Raw genomic sequence first — 23,068 nt, 5'->3', positions numbered from 1 at the left:
CCTGCCAATGCAGGCGACACTGGTTTGAGCCCTGGTCCGGGAAGATCCAACATGCCGCGGAGCAACTAAGTCCATGCACCACGAGTACTGAGCCTGCGATCTAGAGCCCACAAGCCACAACTACTGAGCCCACGTGCCACAACTACTGAAGCCCGTGCACCTAGAGCCCCTGCTCCACAACAAGAGAAGCCACCACAATGAGAAGCCTGCGCACCACAACGAAGAGTAGCCCCCGCTCACTGCAACTAAAGAAAGCCCACGTGCAGCAATGAAGATGCAATGAAGCCAAAAAAAAAAAAAGCTGGGTTGTTGAAATCAAGAAAATTGATAAATCTTTTTATAGACTGATGAGGACAAAAATAGAAAAGACACAAGTATTCAATAACAGGAACAAAAGAGTGGACATCCTATAATTATTAAAAGGATAATGGGAGAATATTGTGAGCAACTCTATGTCAATAAATTAGACAAATTAGATGAAATTACAAATTCCTTACAAGACCATAGTTAATGAGGTCACTCAAGAACAGATAATAGAACTACAATCCTGCAGCCTGTGGAACAAAAACCACATTCACAGAAAGATAGACAAGATGAAAAGGCAGAGGGTTATGTACCAGATGAAGGAACAAGATAAAACCCAAGAAAAACAACTAAATGAAATGGAGATAGGCAATCTTCCAGAAAAAGAATTCAGAATAATGATAGTGAAGATGATCCAGGACCTCGGAAAAAGAATGGAGGCAAAGATCGAGAAGATGCAAGAAATGTTTAACAAAGATTTAGAAGAATTAAAGAACAAACAAACAGAGATGAACAATACAATAACTGAAATGAAAAATACACTAGAAGCAATCATTAGCAGAATAACTGAGGCAGAAAAATGGATAAGTGACCTGGAAGACAGAATGGTGGAATTCACTGATGTGGAACAGAATAAAGAAAAAAGAATGAAAAGAAATGAAGACAGCCTAAGAGGCCTCTGGGACAATATTAAATGCAACAACATTTGTATTATAGGGGTCCCAGAAGGAGAAGAGAGAGAGAAAGGACCCGAGAAAATACTTGAAGAGATTATAGTCGAAAACGTCCCTAACATGGGAAAGGAAATAGTCACCCAAGTCCAGGAAGCACAGAGGGTCCCATACAGGATAAACCCAAGGAGAAACACACCAAGACACATAGTAATCAAATTGGCAAAAATTAAAGACAAAGAAAAATTATTGAAAGCAGTAAGGGAAAAATGACAAATAACATACAAGGGAACTCCCATAAGGTTAAAAGCTGATTTCTCAGCAGAAACTCTACAAGCCAGAAGGGAGTGGCATGATATACTTAAAGTGATGAAAGGGAAGAACCTACAACCAAGATTACTCTACACAGCAAGGATCTCATTCAGATTCGATGGAGAAATCAAAAGCTTTACAGACAAGCAAAAGCTACGAGAATTCAGCACCACCAAACCAGCTCTACAACAAATGCTAAAGGAACTTCTCTAAGTGGGAAACACAAGAGAAGAAAAGAACCTACAAAAACAAACCCAAAACAATTAAGAAAATGGTAATAGGGACACACATATTGATAATTACCTTGAACGTGAATGGATTAAATGCTCCAACCAAAAGACACAGGCTTGCTGAATGGATACAAAAACAAGACCCATATATATGCTGTCTACAAGAGACCCACTTCAGACCTAGGGATACATACAGACTGAGGGGAGGGGATGGAAAAAGATATTCCATGCAAATGGAAATCAAAAGAAAGCTGGAGTAGCAATACTCGTATCAGATAAAATAGACTTTAAAATAAAGACTGTTACAAGAGACAAGGAAGGACACTATATAATGATCAAGGGATCAATCCAAGAAGAAGATATAACAATTATAAATATATATGCACCCAACATAGGAGCACCTCAATACATAAGGCAACTGCTAAGAGCTGTAAAAGAGGAAATCGACAGTAACACAATAATAGTGGGGCACTTTAACACCTCACTTACACCAATGGACAGATCATCCAAACAGAAAATTAATAAGGAAACACAAGCTTTAAATGACACAATAGACCAGATAGATTTAATTGATATTTATAGGACATTCCAGCCAAAAACAGCAGATTACACTTTCTTCTCAAGTGCGCATAGAACATTCTCCAGGATAGATCACATCTTGGGTCACAAATCAAGCCTCAGTAAATTTAAGAAAATTGAAATCATATCTAGCATCTTTTCTGACCAAAACACTAAGAGATTAGAAATCAATTACAGGGAAAAAAACGTAAAAAACACAAACACATGGAGGCTAAACAATATGTTACTAAATAACCAAGAGATCACTGAAGAAATCAAAGAGGAAATCAAAAAATACCTAGAGACAAATGACAATGAAAACACGACAATCCAATACCTTTGGGATGCAGCAAAAGCAGTGCTAAGAGGGAAGTTTATAGCTATACAAGCCTACCTCAAGAAACAAGAAAAATCTCAAATAAACAATCTAATGTTACACCTAAAGGAACTAGAGAAAGAAGAACAAACAAAACCCAAAGTTAGCAGAAGGAAAGAAATCATAAAGATCAGAGCAGAAATAAATGAAATAGAAACAAAGAAAACAATAGCAAAGATCAATAAAACTAAAAGCTGGTTCTTTGAGAAGATAAACAAAATTGATAAACCATTAGCCAGACTCATCAAGAAAAAGAGGGAGAGGACTCAAATCAATAAAATTAGAAATGAAAAATGAGAAGTTACAACAGACACCGCAGAAATACAAAGCATCCTAAGAGACTACTACAAGCAACTCTATGCCAATAAAATGGACAACCTGGAAGAAATGGACAAATTCTTAGAAAGGTATAACCTTGAAGACTGAACCAGGAAGAAACAGAAACTATGAACAGACCAATCACAAGTAATGAAATTGAAACTGTGATTAAAAATCTCCCAACAGGGTTTCCCTGGTGGTGCAGTGGTTGAGAATCTGCCTGCCAATGCAGGGGACACGGGTTCAAGCCCTGGTCTGGGAAGATCCCACATGCCGTGGAGCAGCTAGGCCCGTGAGCCACAACTACTGAGCCTGCGCATCTGGAGCCTGTGCTCCACAACGAGAGGCCGCGACAGTGAGAGGCCCGCGCACCACGATGAAGAGTGGCCCCCGCTCGCCGCAACTACAGAAAGCCCTCGCACAGAAACGAAGACCCAACACAGCCAAAAATAAATAAATAATAAATAAATTTATTAAAAAAAAAAAATCTCCCCACAAACAAAATCCAGGACCAGATGGCTTCACAGGTGAATTCTATCAAACATTCAGAGAAGAGCTAACACCCATCCTTCTCAAACTTTTCCAAAAAATTGCAGAGGAAGGAACACTCCCAAACTCATTCTACGAGGCCACCACCATCCTGATACCAAAACCAGACAAAGATGCTACAAAAATAGAAAATTACAGACCAATATCACTGATGAATATAGATGCAAAAATCCTCAACAAAATACTAGCAAACAGAATCCAACAACACATTAAAAGGATCATACACCATGATCAAGTGGGATTTAACCCAGAGATGCAAGGATTCTTCAATATACACAAATCAATCAATGTGATACACCATATTAACAAATTGAAGAATAAAAACCACATGATCATCTCAATAGATGCAGAAAAAGCTTTTGACAAAATTCAACACCCATTTATGATAAAAACTCTCCAGAAAGTGGGCAGAGAGGGAACCTACTTCAACATAATAAAGGCCATATATGATAAACCCACAGCAAACATCATTCTCAATGGTGAAAAACTGAAAGCTTTTCCTCTAAGATGAGGAACAAGACAAGGATGTCCACTCTCACCACTATTATTGAACATAGTTTTGGAAGTCCTAGCCATAGCAATCAGAGAAGAAAAAGAAATAAAAGGAATACAAATTGGAAAAGAAGAAGTAAAACTGTCACTGTTTGCAGATGACATGATACTATACATAGAGAATCCTAAAGATGCCACCAGAAAACTACTAGGGCTAATCAATGAATTTGGTAAAGTTGTAGGATACAAAATTAATGCACAGAAATCTCTTGCATTCCTATACACTAATGATGAAAAATCTGAAAGAGAAGTTAAGGAAACACTCCCATTTACCACTGCAACAAAAAGAATAAAACACCTAGGAATAAACCTACCTAGGGAGACAAAAGACCTGTATGCAGAAAACTATAAGACACTGATGAAAGAAAGTAAGATGATACCAATAGATGGAGAGATATACCATGTTCTTGGATTGGAAGAATCAATATTGTGAAAATGACTATATTACCCAAAGCAATCTACAGATTCAATGCAATCCCTATCAAATTACCAATGGCATTTTAAACAGAACTAGAACAAAAAATCTTAAACTTTGTATGGAGACACAAAAGACCCCGAATAGACAAAGCAGTCTTGAGAAAGAAAAACGGAGCTGGAGGAGTCAGGCTCCCAGAGTTCAGACTATACTACAAAGCTACAGTAATCAAGACAGTATGGTAGTGGCACAAAAACAGAAATATAGATCAATCGAACAGGATAGAAAGCCCAGAGATAAACCCATGCACCTATGGTCAACTAATCTATGACAAAGGACGCAAGGATATACAATGGAGAAAAGACAGTCTCTTCAATAAGTGGTGCTGGGAAAACTGGACAGCTTCATGTAAAAGAATGAAATTAGAACACTTCTTAACACCGTACACAAAAATAAACTCAAAATGGATTAGAGACCTAAATGTAAGACCAGGCACTATAAAACTCTTAGAGGAAAACATAGGAAGAACACTCTTTGACATAAATCACAGCAAGATCTTTTTTGATCCACCTCCTAGAGTAATGGAAATAAAAACAAAAATAAACAAATGGGACCTAATGAAACTTAAAAGCTTTTGCACAGCAAAGGAAACCATAAACACGACGAAAAGACAGCCCTCAGAATGGGAAAAAATATTTACAAATGAATCATCGGACAAAGGATTAATCTCAGAAATATATAAACAGCTCATGCAGCTCAATATTAAAAAAACAACCCAATCCAAAAATGGGCAGAAGACCTAAATAGACATTTCTCCAAAGAAAACATACAGATGGCCAAGAAGCACATGAAAAGCTGCTCAACATCACTAATTATTAGAAAAATGCAAATCAAAACTACAATGAGGTATCACCTCACACCAGTTAGAATGGTCATCATCAGAAAATCTACAAACAACAAATGCTGGAGAGGGTGTGGAGAAAAGGGAACCCTCTTGCACTGTTGCTTGGAATGTAAATTGATACAGCCACTATGGAGAACAATATGGAAGTTCCTTAAAGAACTAAAATTAGAATTACCATATGACCCAGCAATCCCACTACTGGGCATATACCCAGAGAAAACCGTAATTCAAAAAGACACATGCACCCGAATGTTCATTGCAGCACTATTTACAATAGCCAGGTCATGGAAGCAACCTAAATGCCCATCGACAGACAAATGGATAAAGAAGTTGTGGTACATATATACAATGGAATACTACTCAGCCATAAAAAGGAATGAAATTGAGTCATTTGTTGAGACGTGGATGGATGTAGAGACTGTCATACAGAGTGAAGTAAGTCAGAAAGAGAAAAACAAATATTGTATATTAATGCATGTATGTGGAACCTAGAAAAATGGTACAGATGAACCGGTTTGCAGGGCAGAAATTGAGACACAGATGTAGAGAACAAACGTATGGACACCAAGGGGGGAAAACCACAGTGGGGTGGGGATGGTGGTGTGCTGAATTGGGCGACTGGGATTGACATGTATACACTGATACACTGATGTGTATAAAATTGATGACTAATAACAACCTGCAGTATAAAAAAACAAAGAAACAAAAAAAAACAACTAATATTAAACTTTCTTTGGGTATTTGTATGGAAATATGTTAATATAAATGTTTCAGACATTACATGAAATTTCTTAAAATCTTATATGTTCTGGTATAACGTTATAAGTCATAATTCTAGTTATTAGTTTAAAATGTATATCTCAGAAATAACTAAATTTCCTTGTCAATTGCATTATTATGAACTTTCATCAAATCTTTAACCGTGGTCATTTTTAAGTCTTTTGTCATTTACAGACAGTTCTGGGTGTACTCTGATGCTTTTGCAAAAAATGTTCCTATAAAAGGGTTTCATCTTCAAGGAATTCATGGAAAAGACTCTGACAAGTACAGGTTTCTGGTAACTGACTATACTGCTGAACTGAATGAATCAGCATTTTCAGAACTCTAATGGAAAACTGATGAATTCATAAAAGTGCTAACAAAAGATCAAGATGAAAAAAAAATTAATTACATGGGACTGAGTGAACTGATGAGGATGATTATAATTTTTGTGACTTTCTGTTTGAATAAAAAAAAAATCCCACAAGGACTCAGAGGTAAAAAATATGCAAATCAATTTTCACTGCAAAGTAAAGGAGCTGTTACAGTGGAGGATTACTGGACTGAATGTCAATGTTATGACATAGTATGAGTGTGTTTCGTGTTTGGTAATTGCAATCATTGTTGCTTTTGTTGTGGTCATCCAGTTACAATGCTTGGTGTCAGCTTCTTTATCTCTTGTAAAAATAAAATACAGTGTGTGTGTGTGAGTTGTGAAAAAAAAAAAAAAGGAAGCTTTAAAGAAAAAAAAAAGTCAATGATACAACCTTCATTGCAGCACTATTTACAACAGCCAAGACATGGAAGCAACCTAAATGTTCATCAACACAGGAATGGAAAAAGAAGATGTGGTACATATGTACAATGGACTATTACTCGGCCATAGAAAAGAATAAAATAATGCCATTTGCAGGAACATGGATGGACCTAGAGAGTATTATACTAAGTGAAGTAAGTCAGACAGAGAAAGACAAATATCATATGATATCACTCATTGTAGAATCTGATTTTTAAAAAATGATACAGGGCTTCCCTGGTGGCGCAGTGGTTGGGAGTCTGCCTGCTAATGCAGGGGACACGGGTTCGAGCCCTGGTCTGGGAAGATCCCACATGCCGCGGAGCAACTGGGCCCGTGAGCCACGACTGCTGAGCCTGCGTGTCTGGAGCCTGTGCTCCGCAACAAGAGAGGCCGCGATGGTGAGAGGCCCGCGCACCGCGATGAGGAGTGGCCCCCGCTCGCCGCAACTGGAGAAGGCCCTCGCACAGAGGCTAGGACCCAACACAGCCAAAAAGAAAGGAAAATTAAAAAAAAAAAATGATACAAATGAACTTATTTATAAAACAGAAACAGTCTTACAGATATCGAAAACAAACTTATGGTTACCAAAGGGGAAATTTGGGGGGAAGGATAAATCAGGAGCTTGGGATGAACATACACAAACTACTTTATACCAGATAGATAACCAACAAGGACATGCTATATAGCACTGGGAACTCTACTCAATATTCTGTGATAACCTATAAGAAAAAAGAATCTAAAAAAGAATGAATACATGTATATGTATAACTGAATCACTTTGCTGTACACCTGAAACTCAGACAACATTGTAAATCAACTATACTCCAATAAAATTAAAATGTTTTAAAAATCAATGATAATTCTGTGTTAGCAAAGAATAATCAGAAATTGAAATTACAGAAGAATATAATTTGTAACAGTACCAAAATATGAAATACATAGGGACAAATCTTACAAAAGATATGTAAGACCTGTACACTGAAACTACAAAATTTTGTTGAAAGAAATAAAGAAGGACTTAAGTAAATGAAGAAATATACCATGTTCGCAGACCCAAAGACTCAATGCTGTTAAGATGTCAATTCTCCACAAATTGATCAATAGATAAAATGTAATCATAATAAAAATCCCAATAGGCTTTTTTTGAAAAATTGATAAGCTAATTCTAAAAACTTTAAATATGGAAAGCAAAGGACCTAGAATAGCCTGGTCAAACTTGAAAAAGAAAAAATTTGGAGGATTTACATTACCTAATCTCAAAACTTATTTTAAAACTACAGTAATCAAGACAGTTTGATAATGGTGACAATGTTGACACAAAGATCAACAGAACATAATAGAATGTCCAGAATAATATGCACATGTACACGGTCAATAGATTTTCAACAAAGATGAAAAGACATCTTAATAGAGAAAGGATAGTCTTTTCAACAAATGGTGCTAAAACAATTGGATATCCAAATGCCAAAAACTGAACTTCAACCTATACCTGGTACCAGATAAGAAAAAAACTGGGTCACTCAAAATGGGTCACAGATCTGAATATACAAAACCTAAAACTGTAATACTTCTAGGAGAAAATCTTCATGATGTTACTATACAAAATTTTTCTTAGATACAACATCAAAAGCAAGACCCATAAAAGAAAAAAAATGATAGATTGAACTTCATCACAGTTAAGAAGTTCCCCTCTTTGAAAGACGTTGAGAAGAAAAGGCAAGTCACAGACTGAGAGAAAATATTTCTAAATCACATATCTGATAAAGGACTTGTATCAAGAATATATAAAGAACTCTTAAATTCAATAATAAGACAACAAGCAAACCAATAATAAATGGCCAAAGATTTGAGCAGACATTTCACCTTTTTTTCCATAAATAGTTAATTTTATTTCACTTGTAATAGTTTAAATATCTCAATTATCCACTACCCAAATTATAAAACAATTGCATTTTTTTAGCATTTTTCCCAGTTTTTATTGAGATATTATTGATGTATAACATTGCATAAGTTAAAGATGTACAGCATAATGATTTGATATATGTACATATTGCAAAATGATTACCACAACAAATTCAGTTAACATCCATTACCTCACATAGTTACAATTTTTTTTCTTGTGATGAGAACTTTTAAGATCTACCCTCTTAGCAACTTTCAAATATAACTTTCACCACAGGAGATGTAATGACAAATAAGCCCATGAAAAGATGTTTAACATCATTGATCATGAAGGAAATGCAAATTAAAACCACAATGGCATACCACTACCCACTTATTGGAATGTCTAAAATTGAAATCACTGACCATATCAAGTGTTGATGAGGATGTGAAGCAACTGGAACTCTCACACACTGCTGGCAGGAATGTAAAATGGTTGAACCACTTTGGAAGACAGTTTGAGTTTCTTAAGAAGCTAAACATACATGCCATATGACTTAGCCATTCCATTTCTAGACACTTATTTAAGACAAATGAAAGCAATGCATATGTACAAGGATAAGCATTGAAGCTTTGCTTGTAATAATAAAAAATGGAAACAATTCAAACATTCATCAACAGAGAATGGTTGATAAATAAACTGTGTATATCTGTAGAATGAAATACTGCTCAGCACTAAAAAGCATGAACTTTTGATAAAAGCAACAATATGTGTGATTCTCAAAATAATTATGCTTAGTCAAAGAAGTCAAATAAAGTATACATTCCATATGATTCCATTTATAAAATGAAAACTAATCTTTGGTGTTAGAAAGTGGATCAGACATTGTCTCGGGACAGGAGGAGGCTGCAAGGAGAGATTAAAAAGGGGTACAAGGAAACTTTGAGTTTGTTGGATATGTGCCTTTTTTAATCATAGTGATTTTACAGGTGTATGTACATTTTAGAAATTATCAAATTGCACATTTAAATACATGCAGTTTGTTGTAAATCAATTAAACCTAAAAAGTCTACTTAAAACAACAAAACAGAAGTAAGGGGAATACAGAGTTATTACCTTCATCTTATCCAGTTCATTAAGTTCCTTAGTAGGATTTTTTTCTAAGTGACCTGCTTTACTTGGAGCCATAGCTGTTACCATCTCTTTGCAACAACTGGAAAAAAAAAAAAGAGCACACATACAGAGCATCACCTTTTTATTGTTGGTTCCTCTCCTAAGTCCAGATACAGTAGAAGTTTACCATAATAAAGCTACTGACTGACCAGAGAATAATTTGTTTCTTGCTCAGTTTCTCACTCTTGTCCTCTTCCTCCCCTCCCTTCCCATCACTCTTGACTACTGGTAACACTGAATGGAAATGAAGGGGAAACTGGCTAGATTGTAAAAGCTACTTCCCGAATTTGAAGTAATCATAGTGACAGTATGCTTCCTAGTTAATGAATTACAATTTTTATAGACATCTTCATTTGACAGGAATCTTCTAGCTTTTCAGATATAAGGCTTTTTTTTAACTTTTTTGTTTTTTTAACAGATGTTTTGGTTGGTGTTTAGTGATATATATAAAAGTATACCTTCAGCTTTGCATGGAATTACACAGGCAAATTATACCTACTCCCCCACAGTAGGTGCAAAAATGCAAGATGCAACTTATTTATGCAAGTAAGTGATTTGTTTTGTTTTGTTTTTTTACTAATTCTCACTCCCACATACATATACACTTCCCATCCTGCCTATGCTAACATTGTTTACAAAGGAATTCTAAAGCCATTAAGAAAACACCAAAATCTCATATTCCAACATGGCAGTGTTGAAGCTAGTTTAAAAACCGAACTAGCATTTCTTTCAAGGTTTTAAAACAGTCTTTTATTGCTGCTACTTAACTACCCTCCTTTCCTCTGCTTTTTTTTTCCTTAATTTTTATTAGAGTATAGTTGATTTACAATGTTGCATTAGTTTCTCCTCTGTTTTATGTCGCATTTAATCTTCAAAAGGGAAGTAATAAAATAACCAGAGAGTTTCACCTGCTCAAATAGATGGAATATTGGGACAACTTTTTTGCCAGGGCAATCGCATCTAGCTCCAACTTGGCAATTCCTAAGTCACGTTTTTCAGCATTTTCCTCCTCCAACTTTATGAGAGTATCTGGATCAGGAAAGTCAGGTACCATTAAAATCAGCAAATTTACCATCCATTGAATCATGGGTATATGCAATTCATCCATCTGTTTAAAAAAATGATTATAATACAAATGACCCACTTAAAATAAATCAAACAGTAAAAACCATATAAAAACAGAACTGATCATACCTGTGTCCAATTTTCAACAATACTATTATTCTTAATGAAATCATCACTACTCAACTACTGTAACCTTACTTTCTTTTGCTCACTATACTACATTAAACTACCCTCTTCTTTAGCTTGGTCAAGCATATTAACCAGTTAAGGCCACAGTTAAGTTCCCACCAGTGTGCACCAAGGCATTCCAGGGCTTCACAGTGAGCTCTCAAGGATGCCATGGGATTTAAAATTCTTGAGGGAGATAATAATGATATGTGACACCTGTCAGACATAGCATGAATTTGACATGATTCACAGTTTCAACCTTAGATACACTATATCACTTTTGATGACACCATATCTTTGAAAGCTGGTTTTATTGGTGGTTGTATGATTAAAAACAATTACTGTGTGAAAATCAAGGTGGGACAGGAAGTGAGGATGGCAACGTCCAATCTGATTTCAAGGTTAGAGAGGTTTTACAGTACAAAAGTATATACATTCCATTAGTAAGTAACTTTGATTAAATGAGAATAAAATAAAAGGATTTTTTAAGTGGAGGTGGGGAGATGAGTGAAATAGGTGAGGAAGATTAAGAAGTAAAAACTTCCAGTCATGAAATAAATAAGTCATGGGGATGTAATGTGTAGCATAGAGAATATAGTCAATAATATTGTAATACTTTGTATGGTGAGAAATGGTAACTGAATTTATCATGGTGATCATTTTGTAATGTATAAAAATATCGAATCACTATGTTGTACACCTGAAACTAATATTTTAAGTCAATATACCTCAATTAAAGATTAATTAATTAATAAAAGGGGTTTTTCTTTCAATGAAGTTAAACTGAGACACATTAAATTTTACAAAATATCTTTGGGCAAACAACAATTCCAATCAGGCAGTACCAAACCCCAAAAATGGTTAGAGGCACTCTGTAGGTGGGAGCTAGGACAGAGATTTCTACAGAGAAGACACTAAGCAAAGCAAAGCAATTATTTAATTGGCTGTAATTTCAATGTTTGCCTTATTTAGGAAAATTTAGTTATCTGGCTGTTATGAGAGTTGTTCTTGAGTTTCATTTTTTCATATTCGAGAAGATCTAGTGGACTGTTTAGAATTAGCTGTTCTTGAGTTTCGTTTTCTTGGATTCGAGCGCATCGACTCTGGCTTTGGTGCATCGACTCTGGCTTTGGTTTGTTTACACAGGCTACTAAAAGCACTAAAGCTACAGTCCAATGGTCTCCTTGTTTAACTATTTTAACATGTATTATAATATTTTTCCAAAAGTTATACTAATATTTAGGACATAAATATTTAGTAAGCTGTTTGAACCTACCTATGTAATAATAAATTGGACTGTGTGGTAATTTTTTGGCTTAGGAGTGTGAAAATACTGGGGTACCCTTAGGCACAGAGAACAGAGAAAGTTTGGGAACCTTCGCAAATGGCGTTTGCTGAGGCTGGGTCCCAGAAATAAGATGCAAAAAACTTTATGAAATGCAAACGTCAACCATTCTCTTCAATGCCCTATGTAGTCTAGTCCCTTTCTCTGGTGAGTTCCTAAGTGTTCTTCTTGGCTTAAATATAATCTACTTTGAGAAGACTTTTTAACTTTCACTGGACTTAATTTGCTCCTTATCCTATGTTGTTATAGTACTTTGTACATATCTCTATTATAATTGTTGGCATATCTGTCACCTCATTTAGTCTGTGAGTCTTTTTAAGGCATGGACCATCATTTTATCCCTCAATACTACACACAGTACTTAGCAGGGAGTAAGTGCTTAATAAATGTTTGTTAAATTAATGAATAAAAATGAAGCTTGGTCGTCTATCCTTGTACTAAAACCCAAACTTCCTGCCTCAAAAGAAAAGGCCATAAACGACCTAAAGCAATCTTTTTTTTTTTTTAAATAAATTTATTTTATTTTATTTATTTATTTTTGGCTGTGTTGGGTCTTCATTGCTGTGCACGGGCTTTCTCCAGTTGTGGCAAGCGGGGGCTACTCTTCGCTACGTTGCGCGGGCTTCTCATTGCGGTGGCTTCTCTTGTTGTGGAGCACGGGCTCTAGGCGTGCAAGTTTCAGTAGGTGTGGCATGCGGGCTCAGTAGTTGTGGCTCATGGGCTTAGTTGCTCTGTGGCATGTGGGATCTCCTCAGCCCAGGGATCGAACTCATGTCCCCTGCATTGGCAGGAGGATTCTTAACCACTGTGCCACCAGGGAAGTCCCTAAAGTAATTTTGATTAGTGTATTTTTACACCTGAATTAACACGTCAGGAAAAGGGCAACTCTTCCTGAGAAAGAGTTTAAAAAACTACGACCTTCTTTTCACAAGCCAAAGATATTTTCCCCACTAAGCCCCTGCTGCTACTCAATTACATTAATTCTTCTTAGATAATTAATTAATTCTCTAAACTGTTCTTTCATATACCAATGGCCTGGATGATACTGTCATTGAAATAACTCATTTTCGCTTACATAAAATATTAATAAATCCTTAAACCACCCCTGTGAAATAAACACAAATATGTGTTATCTTCATTTCATAGTTATATTAGAGAGATTAACTGGTAGAATCAAGGTCATGCAATAGGTCATAGGGGAATTTAAAATTAGAATCAAAATAAACACAGAATATCTTTTACTTTCACTAAGATATGGAATCATTCTCTTTAATTAGATGGAGAGTGAAAATGATAATTTTTATAATAAACCAGAGATTTACTGTGATTCTGATATAAAATTCTTAAGAGAAATTTTAAGATGAAGTGTTTTTTTATAAAACGGCTTGTTTCAAATTTACTAATCTTTTCAGGGATGGCAAGTGGCAACATAGCCATCTCCTAGCTGATATAAAAAAAAAAATCACACTTAATTTGTTCCTTCAAAATATAATTGATGTTTAACAATGAGTAAAAGAAATTTACATTATGGAGCAGTCATTTTGAAAATGGAGAGTTGGAAGGATTTCCATCTTGGCATGATTTTTTGCTGAAAATGATACATAGCTCACTTTTTAAAACTCTCAAATTTATATACTTGAAAATCTGGAAATATGTTTCTAATTCTTTTAAAATCTTACAAATAAAGTGTATCAATTGGTTGGGGATCTTTTGTAAAAAAGAAATGCTACATTGCCTAATGTTTATAAGAACAACTGATTGACATTATGGTAGATGGAAAATTTTACTGATCAATTTTTAAAAAATCTTTACATAACTGACTGATGGAATTGAAAAATGAGCATTATTTAATAAATACTGCCAATAATGCGCTTCTTCAATTTGCATTGTTCTTTTGTGAGCTATTATTTCAGCAATGACAGTCCTTAAAAACAAGTAACGAAGTAAACTGAACTTTAGGAGCAGACCTTCAAATGGCTTTATCACTAAGTATTAACCTGTGATTGTAAAAAAATTATGAAGCCTGTTCAATCACATCAGTTTTTTTAAAACCATTACTAAAAATTATTTTTAAATATTATTCATTTCATCTCTTTTGACTATTTGTTTATATTTTATAATGTACCAAAAAGGTTAACAGAGAAATTCTCATAAGTTAGAAATAGTAAGTTAGAAATGACTTCTTCAAAGATTTTTTGCTGATAGAGATACATGATAAAAAATATTTGAAGATCACTGTTTTAGACTGCCAAGCAGCACAGATTAGATGGAGTAAAGGTATAAAGAAAAAAACAAAACAAAACCAAAAAATCTGAAAGAAAATGGATCAGAAAGGAAAATGAATGGTGGGTTAAAAAAAGATAAACTTTTCCATTTTTAAATACTTATACCAGTTAATATAGATACACACAGTTCCTCAGTTCCTCGAGGAATGTATAATCTTGCAAGTTTTCTAGGCAGCTTAACTATATTATAATGCTGTAGTGTTAAAATAGAGAAGTATATAAAATATAAAAATGAGAAGTATATAAAGGTACTTTCTAAATAATCCTATATTATAAAAATTGAATTCCACAATTTTAAAAATTGAGAATATGATTCCCCAGAGATAACCCCCAATGGTAAACTGAGTATCCAATGGTAAACTTACCGAAGAAGGGGTTAATGCAGCAACACCATAAAACATCAACAATGCTGGAATGTTCTTCCTTACTTCATTCAAGAAATATTTATTGAGTTCCACTATGTGACAGGCACTCTCCTACCCTTTTTCTTCTTAATTTTGTTTGTGTTCTAAGTCATAGAAATTTCTCCCAAGCCTGGGGATCCCCTGGATCCATACTTCCAGTCTTAACATATTTGCTCCTCAACTCTTGATGTCTCTATGTTCACAACATGCTCATAGACTGTGATATAATGCTTCATAAGTAGTATTCCCATACAACATGCTGATCTCTGCCTTTCAAATTCCCAATTTAAGCAATATTAAAATTAATTAAATTCATTTTATCAATTTTGTAAGGTCAAATTGCATATTAAGTTGACTTATAATAAGAGATTCCTGTATAAATTTAGATTATAATTAAGACTAGGAAGTGGCAGTAAATGTAAAAAACTAAGACATCCTTTGGAAATTATTATTTCATGTTGTGCTAGTTAAGAATTCCACAGGTTTAGTTCTTCAGAACTGCAGGACAATTCCCTATTTCTTCTACTAACTGTAGACCAATAGTACTGCAGCATCTTGTCTTTCTTCTTAGAAACATGTTTCTGTCATCCCTTCAGCCAGTCAAGGGCACCAACATAAATTCTTAAAATGATTAATGCTACTGAGGGAAAATTTTTTCGGTATACTGAGTAAAGAGTAAAGATATTAATTAGATCACAAAAACTTTTGATCATCTCTGAAACTTCATTCCAAAGGCAGGAACATACCACATTTAAGAATCCACTGAAAATCATTTCAGTAATTATAGTATATAAGTTCCCATTTTGCCCTCCCAACCTCCTGCTTCAATTGGATAGGCATAACTTGGTTTTTCCTTGAAGAAAACTCCCAGCCAAGGCAAAAAATAATCTAACAAATTCCTACAAGTACATACTTGGCGCTGAAGTTCCATGTTACCATTGTTAATCTCATTGCCTGTCTTCAAAAGCCATTGTTGAATCATGTTAAATATACGTGCTTGGAGTACCCTGAAGGAAAAAGCAAGTAAAATAAAGATAAGTGACTTACTTAAGAGTATGAAAGTAACTATCGGATAAAAGAAAGGGTTTTATTTGGCTGGGCCTAGTAAACTTCAGTGTGGACAACTGTTTGAGAACTCAGAGAAAGGTGAATCAAATCCTTGAATTATCTGGTAGAATGGCTACTCACTGACAGCCTTCCTAACCTCACGTAGGTTAGGTGTAATGCACTCTGGACAATGTAGACCTTACTTTCAGTGTTAGACCTCTACTGTAAAAACTTACACTCACTCCCTTTACATTTACTTCTAGACCACTGAGGCCACAAAGTGAGAAGAATGAGTTTTAAAACCCTCTCAAGAGATCAACTTCCAACATGACAGTGGGAGGAGAAAAGGTGACCCACTCTACAGTGAAATTAGTGAAAATTACTAAAACAAAACAAAAACCATTGAAAGCTTCTGGAAATGGTTCTAAGGACAAACAGCAACTGAAGGAACTTATATTCAAGACAATTTATGAAGATTCAGTAGGAAAGGCAAGAGTCTATGGTATTTGAACCAAAACTACTCCTGCTCTTCCCCTTCTCAGCTTAGTGAGGCAGAAACTCCATCCTAGACTGCTGTAGTTAAGAAGCCAGGACTCCCTCACCCTCCAGCTCCCAGTCAGATGGCTTTCTTACTTGGAGGAAGAGGAGGCAAAGGTTTTTTATCTGACCCCAAATACCCATTGCTGAGGCAAAGTACTGAGAAAATGCAGTTGAGAAGTGGGGATTCCCTTCTACCCAGCAGAGACCTATGGGAACTTACGAGCCAGAATCCACATCTATGTACTGTGGAACAGTACCAATAATGTTTAACGATACATCCAACTGAGATTTCATTTCATTAATTTTTTCATTAAGTCCCTCCCATTCTTCAAGAAGCAGTTCAGGAGACTCCAGGAGGTTTTCCAACTTGAAAAAACAGAATTCAAGAGAACTAACCAAATCTGGAAGAATTTTAGAGATACCTGGAAAAGTGAGAAAAGCATTAACTTTTAGAAGTATTTGTAAGTCTACTATTTCAATAATAAATTATGAAATACTAATGGGCAGGTGCATATCTTTTTTCATTTTCTTATTATCCTACAGCTTGCCTAGCAGAGAATCTTGCAAAGAGTAGTTCCTAAATAAATATTTAGTGAATAAAAACTACGTAATCAGCGCTTTTCTGACTGATGGACTATTTCGCTGATGACAGTTTTTACACTGTCTTCTCTTCTCAGCTGAGAATGAAATGCATTAAACCCAGAAACCATGAACTGCAGTTTCTGTTAAAGGTATTAATTCACTGAGTTATCCTGTTAAGAAGACAATGATGAAAAACAGTTTCTTCATGATTATAAGATAGTTAATAACAGAAACTAGAACGGTTATAGTTCTTGAGTCATTTTTTAGGTTACTGTTCAGGTTTACATGAAGTTTATCGTTTTGGTCTGAATAAGTATCAAGTTCGGATTCTAATTTTTGACTGATTCACTGTGAGATCATGGCAAAATACCCTCTCTATAATTTTGTCTAAACTCATTTGCAAAATAAGATATGAAAATGCTCCCATCTCAGAGATATATAAAGAGAAATAATTTAAAAACAAACTTTTTCTTGTCCTTGATGAAAATATTCCCACTGCCTTCATCAGTAAACTTTAATCTTTTAGGAGTATTCAAAATGATTTGTTAATTTCACTCTCATTCATCATTTTGACTTCCTCTTTTATTTTAAACCATTTACCATCTGGTTGCATATGTCTGTGAATATACTAAAAATCATCAAATTGTATACTTTAAATAGATGAATTGTACAGTATATGACTTATATCTCAATAAAGTGATGCTCCATGCTTTATATTCCTTGATTTTTAAAACTATATGTATTATTTTGTTTTTAAATATTAATTGTATTGAAAATAATTACTATTAAAATGCTTTATATTGTCAAGCCATCTAATTATCATTATCATTGTTTTTCTTTTCCATACCATTATCCCCATTTATTCTTATTTCAAATTCTTTGTAGAGTCTTCCTGTACTTTTCACAATTTCCTCCATGTGCTTCTGCTCTGGTGGTATCTTTCCCTCCATACTTTTATGGCGACTAAATATCCCAAGCCCAATATCTGCCCAGCTTTCCTGTAAATGTTTAATAATCTTGAGAGAAGCATATTTTGACACTAGAAGATCCCCAGAAAACTTGTCTTTGTCTTCAGTCAACATCTAGAGAGTGAAAGGGGGATGAGGAAGTTAGCACATTGTTCACTGATTTCATCAAAGTCTACTCAGGTGACTCCTAAATATTTTGGAATTACATATCTTATTATTATTTGTCATACCATTTCTTCATATGACATATATTTTATTTTCAAAGTTAAAGTGAATTTTAATTAATTTTGATACTCTGTAAGATAACCCATAGTTTACCAGGGATGAAAATAATTATATTATATCCTATATAGGTAAAAAAATTAGTGATAGGCAGTTAAGTCTCAGAGAGCTGAGCATTTTTAATTACTATTTGCTTTGGTAAGGATGTAATATTTCTGTTTACATGATCCCCACTAAACTGGGAAAGTTCGTAGAATGTATAGGTTTTCATTTATCTGTTTAACCCCAAGTCCAAGTGCTATATCTGACATATCAATAAATATTTGTGGAAAAAATAAAGTGCAACCTATATATAAAGCTTGCCATTGGGGCTTCCCTGGTGGCGCAGTGGTTGAGAATCTGCCTGCCAGTGCAGGGGACACGGGTTCGAGCCCTGGTCTGGGAAGATCCCACATGCCACGGAGCGGCTGGGCCCGTGAGCCACAATTACTGAGCCTGCGCGTCTGGAGCCTGTGCCCCGCAACGGGAGGGGCCGTGATGGTGAGAGGCCCGTGCACCGCGATGAAGAGTGGCCCCCGCTTGCCACAACTAGAGAAAGCCCTCGCAGAGAAACGAAGACCCAACACAGCCAAAAATAAATAAATAAACAAAGTAAACAATGCCTTTAAAAAAAAAAAGCTTGCCATTATTTGGGACTCAGATAATGGAAACAAATCACCCACACTTATCAGTAATCAGTATAGGGAAGCACTGTAGCAGAGCAATTAAGGGTAAGAATTTTGGAATTGGAGAGACATGGACTCAAATTCTGACTCAGCCATTTACCATTTACAGAAAACTAAGGCAAGTTACTTAACATTTCTAACCTTCAATTTCCACATCTGTGAGATGGGGATTATAAAACCTGCATCATGTGGATGCTATGAAGAATAAGTAAAGCAACATGTGGAAAGCACCTTCAGCCTGACAAGTTAATGAATGAGAATTATTATTATTCCTACTAAAAAAAGAAGCATGATTTTTTTCAATTTTATCTATGCAATGTCAAACAGATAAACAGTAAAAAAAAAAAAAAAAGTCACTAAACTAGCTATGTTGTATATATGACAACAAACATCTTCAATTCTTAGAATATTCTGCTCAAATCATTCCAAAACAAAAGAAAATGGTTTCCTGGGATCTGGATGAGATTTCGTTAGGTCATGAGTTTGATGTTCACATTGGAGGATTTCAATATCATATATTTTTCCTTGTCAGACTACTATAACATGATAGTAATTCGATTAATGAAACCTATTTTCAAAGTTTGAACCCTTTTAAAAAGATGTTATTAATAAACAAAGTGTGATATATACATACAATGGAATATGATTTGACCTTAAGAAGGAAGGAAATTCCGATATATGCCGTAACATGGATGAACCTTATGGATATTATGCTGAAGGGAATAAGTCAGTCACAAAAGGACTAATTCTATATGATTTCATTCATATGAGGTGCCTAGAGTATCCACATTTATAAAGACAGAAAGTAGAATGGTGGTTGCCAGGGGCTGGGAGGAGGAGGAAATGGGGAGTTATTGTTTGTTTAATGGGTAGAGTTTCAGTTCAGGAAGATAAAAAAGTTCTGGACATGAATGGTGGTGATGGTTGCACAGCAATGTGAATGTACTTAATGCCACTGAACTGTACACTTAAAAATGATTAAAATGGTAAATTTTATGTTATGTATATTTTACCACAATTTAAAAAAAGATGTTATTAATTTTAAAAGTCCAATTTGTCCTTAAGAAAAAAGCCAGGTAGGGACTTCCCTGGTGGCAAGGAATCCGCCTGCCAATGCAGGGGTCACGGGTTCCATCCCTGGTCCGGGAAGATCCCACATGCCACGGAGCAACTAAGCCCATGAGCCACAACTACTGAGCCTGTGCTCTAGAGCCCGCGAGCCACAACTACTTAAGCCCTTGTGCCTAGAGCCCGTGCTCCACAACAAGAGAAGCCACCGCAATGAGAAGCCCGTGCACCGCAACGAAGAGTAACCCCCGCTTGCCGCAACTAGAGAAAGCCTGCATGCAGCAACGAAGACCCAAAGCAGCCAAAAATAAAATAAATAAATAAATCTATTTATTTTAAAAAAAGAAAGAAAAAAGCCAGGTACATGAGAGGCACAGATGTTACTTATGTCTGACAATTAGATGAGAGAATCAGAACTACCCTAACTGCCACCCAAGTATCTTTTCCCAATTTTTTTCTGGCAGCCTAACTTTGACTCGAAAATCTAAAATAGAACTGAAAATAGAATCTTTAAGAGTATTTTTAAAAGCCCCTGTAGTCTTGATGCTTTCCTAGTAAAACCTAGTATGGCATTTTTAAAGGATGAGGTGTGACTCAGTTGTAGGTGAAGAGTAACAAGTTTACAAACAGCATTTTGATTACCCAGCTGTTTACTAGAAAGTCTTACCTTTCGCCACTGCTTGAAGTCTGGAACAACTGATTCAAATCTATTTTCTTTACTAGGGGATAAAATGTCTTTTCCACTGAAAGAAGGAAAAAGAGCAAGAGCATGGTCTCATAACAAGATATAAACAAAGAAAATCATGAATCCACACATTTATAACAATTAATAATATGTTTCTCCCTGATGATTTTCCCAAATGCCTTTCAGGTTCAGCCTCTCCCTCATAGGCATTTGTTTTTAAATTTACAAATATAAATATAAATTTAGACCCTAATCAGACCTGAGTAAGCAAGTAAGCAAGGGTCAGAGGCCATGACAGTATTAAAAGAGTGGTCTCTGGGTCCTCAGCACCCAAAATTAGGTCATGATAAGAATGATTCCTGTGGAACACAGCAGCCAAAACAATATATAAATAGAAAGGAAGCCTAAAGAACAATTAAAACTCAACATTTAGGTCAGGAGCCCCAACTTCTGTTAAGAGTTTCCTTTAATATCTTTTGAAGCCTCACAAGGAGAAAGCTCTTGGTGAAGAAGTTCCTGAGGAGAAAGGGAGAAGGGAACCACTGCCACCTGTGCTCCTCTCCCAACTGAGCGTCAACACACAGTAGAAGCCGGCAATGGCAGCAGCAACCAGCTCGGATATGTACCAGCTTCAGCTTCCACAACTTCCAAATCTACTCACTGGGAAACCTCTTAGAGCAGGTTTAGATCCAGGCAGTTTGGGTTTAGATCCCAGCCTCCAGGATCTAATGCCTGATGATCTCAGCTGGAGCGGATGTAATAATAATAGAAATAAAGTGCACAATAAATGTAATGCTCTTGAATCATCCCGAAATCATCCCTCCCAACCAGTCTGTGGAAAAACTGTCTTCCACGAAACCGGTCCCTGGTGCCAAAAAGGCTGGGGACAGCTGTCTTAGAGGATATGAAAAGCTGAAACCGCTCTTCTCAATTTGAAATGGAAATGGTACCTAAATGTGCTTCCTCAACAGACGAAGCATCTTAAAGTTTAAAAAACAAAAAAAAACCTTTAGAAATCACTGAGTCCAGCCTGCATTCAAAGTATGGATTCCCACTAACCTTGGCTGTGATGTAGTCATCCAGTCTCCAATTAACTACTTTGTTAATTAACAAAGGAAGGCAGCTTCTTCCATTGTCAAATTTCTCTAATTGTTACAAGATATGATATCCAATCAGAATCAACCTCCTTATAACTGCCAGTCATTGATTCCACTTCTCAGCACATGCACTATGCTACAGAATTTGCAGATGGATCCAGATATTCAAGTTTGCCAAGAGTAATGACACAAGTTGACTTGATTTTAAAAAGAGAGTAAAGAGAAGAAAAGAAAAAGAGTTGGACTTAAGTGGAAGCAGCAGCAGTTGGGTACAGGGATCAAGATGATCAGAGATGATTAGCACTAGAAACTGCAAGACCATTCAAGCTCCTAGCAGGATTGTGCCCATGTAAGGGCAGCTGGTTACCTAACCAAAATCAATGGTAGAGTAATTACAAGGTAAAAGAGAAACAAGATAAAAAGAGAGGAAGAACTGGACTGAGTTATCAAACATGATGTCACATAATCAGAAAAACAAGATTCTTGGAGACCCACGTATTATTTCTGAAGAACTGCTGCCATTTGACAAGGCCATCCTTAACACTTTGCAATTTTTCTCTTGTAGACTCTTCATTTTGTTCCACTTCCTGTTTAAATTTATTCACTAAATTTCTCCATTTCTCCGTCAACTTCTGCAACAGTGCAAGGTCTGCAGTGTCCTAGATAAATGCATGGAATTAAACCATTGATTCATTTATTCATGTAACAAATATTTATTAGCATACACCAGGCCATTATTAATATTGCAATACTAGAGTCATATGTAGAAAATGGATCCAAAAATTGAAAAGATATTCCTCTTTCAAAATATCAGTGACACTATTACACAGTCCCTTTGGTGGTGAATTTTTCCACAATAAAAAAAGCATTAGGAACAAGATTTTTTCCTTTGCAACATGAACCCAGTTTCCTCATAGGATTTGGCAGGCAGTGCAGTACATTGGAAAGAACAGGAATTTCAAAGCCAAACAGAACCAAATGTAAATCTTAGCCATTGACTGGCTGTATAATCTTGGGGGATATTATTTAACTTGAGATTAAATTTTCTTATCTATAAAATAAAGAC

General features: G+C 35.6%; 1 protein-coding gene across 3 annotated transcripts in view; it reads right to left on the bottom strand.

Moving 5' to 3' along the window:
* The window catches only part of AXDND1 (axonemal dynein light chain domain containing 1), an 82,957-nt gene that overhangs the window by 24,879 nt on the left and 35,010 nt on the right, over positions 1-23,068 (bottom strand). For all 3 annotated transcript variants that reach the window (XM_036833073.1, XM_036833064.1, XM_036833081.1), the window contains 7 exons: positions 22,498-22,661; positions 20,888-20,963; positions 18,085-18,319; positions 16,876-17,077; positions 15,982-16,075; positions 10,710-10,909; positions 9,745-9,841 (listed from right to left, as the gene is read on the bottom strand). In XM_036833073.1, coding sequence (XP_036688968.1) covers positions 9,745-9,841; positions 10,710-10,909; positions 15,982-16,075; positions 16,876-17,077; positions 18,085-18,319; positions 20,888-20,963; positions 22,498-22,661 — 1,068 coding nt within the window. The remainder of the gene's footprint in view (positions 1-9,744; positions 9,842-10,709; positions 10,910-15,981; positions 16,076-16,875; positions 17,078-18,084; positions 18,320-20,887; positions 20,964-22,497; positions 22,662-23,068) is intronic.

The sequence above is a fragment of the Balaenoptera musculus genome, chromosome 1, assembly GCF_009873245.2.
Source record: "Balaenoptera musculus isolate JJ_BM4_2016_0621 chromosome 1, mBalMus1.pri.v3, whole genome shotgun sequence".
NCBI lineage: Eukaryota > Metazoa > Chordata > Mammalia > Artiodactyla > Balaenopteridae > Balaenoptera > Balaenoptera musculus.
The sequence above is the reverse complement of the archived record's forward strand: the minus strand, read 5'-3'. Positions and strand labels throughout refer to the sequence as shown.